The sequence below is a fragment of the Vanellus vanellus genome (assembly GCF_965231255.1).
Source record: "Vanellus vanellus genome assembly, contig: HAP1_SCAFFOLD_40, whole genome shotgun sequence".
In the NCBI taxonomy this organism is placed as follows: Eukaryota; Metazoa; Chordata; class Aves; order Charadriiformes; family Charadriidae; genus Vanellus; species Vanellus vanellus.
The window spans coordinates 49,997-57,008 of NW_028127876.1; the positions used below are offsets into that span (position 1 = coordinate 49,997).

Sequence of the window (7,012 nt, forward strand, 5' to 3'; positions counted from 1 at the left end):
GCTGTTCAGTCTGGAGAAAAAATGGCTCAGGGAGACCTTATTAAGGTGTCTCAATGCCTGATGGGAGGGAATGAAGGCAAGGGAGCCAACTGTACCTCAGGAGTTCCCAGTGAGTAGACTCGGAAGGTTGTCAAACTCTGGAACCACTGGAACACTGCAACCGCCCAAAGAGGTTGTTAACTCTCCACCAATGGAGATCTTCCAAACCCTCAGGAGTTCCCAGTGAGCTTTGAATTTTGAGGGTGAACAAACACTGGAACAGGTGTCTCAGAGAGGTGGTGGAGTCTCTAATAATGGAGTTATTCAAAACCCACCGAGAGAAGGTCCTGAGCAACCTGCTGTAGCTGACCCTGCCTCAGCTGGGGCTTGGACTACACGGTCTCCAGAGGTGCCTTCCAACCTCACCCATTCTGTGAGTGTAGAGGACAAAAGTAAGACAGAAAGAAATGAGAACAGATCCCCTTGGCCATAAACACCTTGGTCTCCTGTGGAGAGGACCTGTGATGAAGAGAGGAAACTTATAATGAGGAAGGAGTAGCAGAGATGGAGTGTTATGCACTGACTGTAATCCTCCATTTCCCATCCCTCGTGTGCCTCTCCAGGCGGGAGTGAGAAGAAGAAATGCAAATGCAAATGAAGGAGTAATTTGAACCTAGGGAAAAAAAAAAAAAAGTGGGGTGGGGGAATGGTCTAAAATATTTAGTCATAGTTTCTGACTATCCAAGTCTACTTGACTTGGCAATGAACTGATAATTTGTAAGTGATTTCCCTGTCTTTGTTTTGACCCATGATCATCTTTCCCCTCGTATCATCTTGAGGAGGGGGAGCGAGTGAGCAGCTTGGTTGTTGTCTGGCTGCTGGTCAAGGTTAACCCACCTTTCATAAACCCGCTTTCATTCACAACCAGACTGGAGAGCACTTTGTAACGTGTGTGGTGGGGATGGGAGAAGCAGATACTGGGCTGATTGTTCTTGAATTCTGAGAGAACTAGACAAGGTAATCTGCTGACCTCTTCGGTCTCTAGCTTGCAGGCTGTAATTCTTACTTACACGAGGAGATGAATAAAAGTGTGCAGTTTCCGTTAGGTGTGACTGTGCACTGCTGTGGAAAAACTGCTTCCACAGACTAACAGCATGACTGCAGTTTTTGGAGATGTCTGCCTGCACAGCTAATTTTCCTGAACATTTCCTTTGTCTTTGGGCTTTTCACCATAGCCTAAGATAACATTTGGAGCTTGAGAGTTGGTTTTGGAGATGGTCTGCAACCTTAGCTTTGAGTGTCCGTGTTTATGCTACTTTATGTGCCTTTTAGATGGCTTTATCTGTTGCACGATCTTGGAGTTGAGCGGCACTTTTTCCCTCTTTGAGCAGTTATTTCAACACGCTCAGTTTTTGAAAGATGAGTTTTAGTGAACACCAGGTTTTTTACAGTGCTGTTTAAGCTGTTGCTGGAATTAGCGCTCAGCATGAGCAACTTGTAATTGGAGTCAGACAAAAAAATTGAAACACTGGGGCCTTTTGTCTTTAAGATGGCTGTGACTGGTGGTGGTGGCTGCGTTTCATTTGTTGCTCCAAGAGCAATGGCTATGTGGCTGGTCAGAGTCTAGCTTAGACCTCAGTCATTACAGTATTATGTCAACTCTTGCTTTAAGAAACAGTTCATAGCTGTTTCAAGAGATGCCGGTGTGAACAGGGTTAAATTTGACAGGGTGGACATGTTATGTATTGCATTTACATCTCCGAACTGGAGTGCGGGGAGCTTGAGGTGTGCAGACAACTTCAGGGATTAGCAAAATGGTTGATTGCAGTATGGAGGCTATGTGATGTGTACACAGACATTGCTACAGGTTCACTCACTGTAAACCTGGTGAAACTGTTTGTTTTCATCTGCTGGCTTTCACTGGCATGGACAAATGTAAAAGGTGGAAGATAAACAGAATATAAAAAATACCCACTGATAAGTCAGATGCTGCTGTGGGATAATTGAGTGTTTTGGTGGTTTGTTGAGCACCTCCGTTTTTGGAAGGACACCTGCATTCTCTCTGCTCTCTTTTTTTTTCTTCCAGATTTTGATGTGTCCAGAACATGAAATGGAGAGGGTAAACATGTACTGTGAAACCTGCAGAAGGCCTGTTTGTCGTCTATGTAAACTGGGTGGATGTCAAGCAAACCACAGAGTAACAACCATAAGCACTGCCTACAAAACCTTTAAGGTAAAAGTAAATATTGTTGGACCTGGCCTTAAGAAGGGGGAAGAGCACTGAGCCTCGGGTTTAAGGGCAAACTTCCCCTGGCAGGATGCCAGGACGTGTGTTTGGAGGACACTGAACGAGTCATGAGGCATGCTGCTGTGCAACATCTGTTAATGTATATATTAGTGTGACATAGTGTGCGGCTAAGAAACTAAACTATATTTTCTATGAGGCTTCAAACAGAACCCCTTAAAAGCGCTTCCACCTTATGTTAGCCAACTGTGCATCAGTACTGACCAATGCAGAAGGTTTAAGAAGTTAATGGTTTACAATCTGGCTTTTTTAAGGCAAGTGTCCTTGTGGCTTGGGTTAGCTTATACTTCAGAAGCACTCCTGAAGAATCTGCATCGGCAGTTATCTGCTGGGACGCTGTATGTTTTTGAAGTTGCAGAGCTGTTGATTCCCTAAGCACCATACAACAGGGCAGACTTGCAAACACTGCTTTGTTATTAAAGAATGATTGCTGCTGCCTCCTCTTCTTCCTTTGCTTCCTCTCTTGCTCACAGGAGAGAAAAAAAAAAAAAAAGCCCATCCCAGCCTGCCTTCTGCTCTTTGGCCTCCTCGCCTGTTTGCAAGGCTTTTCCTGTACAGCTGTTAACTCTTGCAACTAAGGAAGTGCAGAGACACTCCTAAGTTCAAGTTTCCAACCACTCATTTTTCTAGCAAACCTTACTACAGATGAGTTAATAACCTATGAGGCTTTTCTATTAGTTCTGGTAATGTCTTGAAGACTCGTGTTCCTAGCCTAAGAGAGAAGGTGACTGCTGTGGCTGGGGAAGGATGAGCCAGCTGAGGCTGTCACCTCTTCTCCTCAGAGGCTGTGCCACCAGTCCTGCACATGGCAGTGGCCTGATGTCCCGGGCCAGTCATGGCGGGTCACTGAGCAGTTCTCCGCAGGGTTGCTGCTCATAACTGATGGCAGGCTCTTGTCCTCGTAACTACAGAAACTGAGTGCTGGCTGGGTGGCCCACCTGTGCTTGTTGTCAGTTTGGGTGGGATGCCCTTGTTCTGCCTGCCAGTTTGCTGTTTTATTTTAACAGGAGAAGCTTTCAAAAGATATCGAGTACCTCATCAGTAAGGAGAGCCAGGTGAAAGCTCGCATCACGCAGCTGGATCTGCTGCTGAAAGAAACAGAAGTGAGAGTGGCTTGTGGGTTGTCTGGGGATGGACCTTGCAAGGACACAGCAGGGACTCCAAATGGAACAGTGAAGTGTTCCAGATCCTTTGGGTTTTTTTTTTGTTAGCCAGCAAAACCATTTCTGAACAGTTTGTGTTGGTTCTGAGTCACAGACGGTAAGACCTAATCCTGACAGTGTGGGAAATTTGGGCAACCTACAGAGGGAAGTTAAGTTTTGGGTGCTGCTGTGAATTTAATTGACATAAAGCTTATTTGATACCTTACCCAAAGAGAGGTGGGTTAGACTTACAGCTCTTGCATATGAGTGGTGCTGCACAATTTATGCTGTCTGTTTACCTTGAGGATGTTGCAGTGAAGTCAGAATTAAGGGCAAAATCTCCCTGCAGAAGAGTCAGAGCTGGGAGCTCACATACGAGTTGAAAAACGCAATGGCAAAAATTGGCAGGAGCTCCTGGCCCTGCCTGTATCTTGCTGCAGATGGCCTTTGTGCTTCATAGTTCCTTTAATCCAGGGCACTCATCAGAGGTGGCACTACAGGGCATAGGGGAGAAACTGGGCTGGACTCCCAGTTCAGGGTGACTGGGGAAGGTGGAAGAGCACCTAGGTCTTGGGCATGAAGACTTCAGACGCTGACTTGCTTTTACAGTGCTTTTCCATGAACTATTTAGACAAACGCTGTGCGTAACTCAATACATAATCGGAGGAATAATTTCCTGCTCTTTCCTCTCTGTGTTAACGTAGGAGACGCTTACTAGCTTGGGTGCAGTGCTGATTGCATTTTCAGTGTTGAAGAGCATAACAAAGCTTGTTAGTCTTGTCAGTCAAACAGATGACTAGTTTGCTCTGCTCTCTTGAACAACCCTAAGTACGTTTCTGTACACAGCCACAGTGCTGTGGGATCTGTCTAAAATGTCTTTTGTTCCCTCCTAGTGCAACAGTGAAAGAGCTAAAGAAGAAGCATCTCAGAGTTTTGAGAAATTATCTCATGTCCTGGAAGAGAAGAAATCCGCAGCTCTTAGGGCAATTGAAGCTTCTAAGAATTTAAGGCTGGAAAAATTGCAAACACAAGCAGAAGAATCTCAAGGGCTCCTGGAAAATAATGGCCTTGTAGGACTTGCTCAAGAACTGCTTAAAGAAACCGATCCATCTTGTTTTGTTCAAACAGCAAAACAACTTCACGTCAGGTATCTTATTAATTATCTTCCGTTCGAGGTACAGGTACTGTTCCAGGGATGTCTGGTCAGTCATATTCTTTGGACACCTGCTAGGAAAGTACTGAATGCAAGTACTTTGTGTTGCAGAGCCTCAGAGGCGGTCCCGGTACCATTCAGTAGAAATTCCTATATTACAGTGTGTGTTAAAAAACAGCCCAGAGGAGGGGCTCTGTCCTGCGACAACGCCTAGCCTTCTTCAGTAGGACTGCAGTGGAAGGGTAACCCATTCAGCTCACTGATACAGTCCTTTGCTCAGAGATTGCATCGGGTATTTGCAAGTTAATCTAACAGGTCTCTTCTGGCTTTAAACTCTTTGATCTGAATAGTTGTGCTCCATTAGCGCTTCACACCTATTTTGTTCTTTGAATGTAATGCCCCAAATTGTTAAAATGCTCTGCCAACCAAAAGATTCCCTGTTAGTTATCTTTACACTGATGTACAAAAGGCCTTTAAATTTTGCATTTTAATTCTGTCTAGAGAGACAAGTTTCTGGGACACGTGAGTAAGTACCTGAAAAGAGAACTTTTTTTAAAGCAAAACCTAGCGGTTTTGCTTTAAGGAATGCACCCATGTGAATTCCTTTTTCCCTCTTCTGCCATCCCTCTGCTTCTGTGCTTGCAGAATCCAAAAAGCTACTGAATCTCTGAAGAGCTTCAAGCCAGCAGCTGAAACTACTTTCGAGGACTTTGTGATGGACATAGCCAAGCAAGAAGAGATCCTTGGTGACTTGTCCTTCCATTCCAATGGCAAATTATGAGAGCATCACGTCTTTCTTGAGTTACAGCTTTAAGGGCTTCTCTGGAAAGAGGCAAAACTTGTGCAGGGCTGCAGTTGCAGAACTCAATCTTGTGACTTGCATTGTCCCTTCTGCCTCTGTGATTCACAAGGCGTTACCTGGCAGCAATGCTAGCTTCAGCTTTGATAAAGAAGCTAAGATGCCATGGCATTCAGAACCAGTTTACATTGGCTTCCAAAATATTGTAGTTAAGTAATACTAGGTCTTCCTAGCAGCTTTTTGTCGTGATTGCATGACAGAAAAGAATAGGTTTTTATATGGTTTTTTAGTTGCCAGCAAAAATAAATAATACAACTTTCAAAGTAAAACCAGAAAGGATTTAAGTGCATGAACAGACCCATCCTCATCTGCACTCTTTGACTGAGTCAGATTTCCCCCCCCACTGTCCCCCCAGTGCTGTAGCCACTCAACAAAGGGCTTCTGTGTTTAATTCTAAAACAACATGTATCTACATTTGAGGTTTTTTTCTCCTGAATCTCTGTCATTCCAGGTCTAGAAATACCAGAAATCAATGAAGAGCAGAGCAAAATGTACAACAAAGCTCTGATCAGTTGGGAATGCCCTGGGAAGACAGACTCAGCTGATATCTATGTTCTTGAGTATCATAAGCTTAATAGAGAAGAGGAGAGTACAACGTGGCAGGAGATCGAAGTTTGCAGCAAGAGCAAAGTAAGATCTGATCTCGATGACGACAGCAGCTATGCCTTCAGAGTTCGAGGATATAAAGGATCCATCTCTAGCCCTTGGAGCCGAGAAGTTATCTTGCGTACGCCTCCAGCCCCAGGTATTGGGTTTTCTTATGTCCACGAGCTGCTGGTGGTGTTAAGAGCTGTAGGTGGTTTCCAGTAGCTCCCAGACTTCTACTACACTGTTACCGGTTGTATACATGTTTAAAAGCACTGTTAACAAACAGGTTAAGTAGGTAGCATACTGAGACTGTGTTAGCTTGCGTAATGTTCCTGGTAGCCTTTAAAAGCGAGGAATTCTAGTGCCAGCATGACTTAAAATATAGTTTATAAGCACAGAAATACTTAACTAAGAGAAAATTTTTTGGGATGCTGTTTTTCAGTTCTCAGTTTTCTTTTTGATGACAAACGCGGCTACAACAGTGAACATCTCCTGCTGAACCCAGGAAGAACCTCTGTGGAAAGTAGGGCTGGATTTCCTCTACTGCTGGGGTCTGAGCGCATGCAAGTCGGATGCTACACAACCCTGGATTACATCATTGGCGACACTGGGATTGCCAAAGGGAAGCACTTCTGGGCTTTTCACGTGGAAGCCTATTCCTACCTGGTGAAAGTGGGAGTTGTTTCTAGCAACAAGATACAGAAGTTGTTCCATAATACCCATGATGTGACCAGCCCAAGGTAAATTGCAGACTCTTGCTTAATACATGTTTTGTATAAGGAGATGGCTTTTTAAAAAATAAATTAAGAGCGAGCCTGGTCTCAATTAGCATACAAGATGAACCTAAGCAGTGGGAAGTGGCTTGAAGGATATAGTGTAAGCAGGTTGTCCTGTTCATCCTCTACTATTAGTAGGAAGATGTTCTAATTGTCCAGAGTCCTATTTTCTTTCTTTCTGGGAAAGAAATCGGGTTTCTACAGATATCA

The 7,012-nt window shown here is 44.3% G+C and overlaps 1 protein-coding gene across 1 annotated transcript; it reads left to right on the plus strand.

Annotated features, from left to right (window-relative positions):
- Window positions 1-2,065: 2,065 nt before the first annotated feature.
- LOC309684905 (E3 ubiquitin-protein ligase TRIM36-like) lies at window positions 2,066-6,770 on the plus strand (the record flags this gene model as incomplete). Its single annotated transcript, XM_082500743.1, has 6 exons — window positions 2,066-2,212; window positions 3,292-3,387; window positions 4,320-4,573; window positions 5,225-5,349; window positions 5,890-6,183; window positions 6,469-6,770. Coding segments are annotated over 6 exons (1,218 nt in total), but the record flags the coding sequence as incomplete, so codon positions are not given.
- Between the last annotated feature and the right edge of the window lie 242 nt (window positions 6,771-7,012).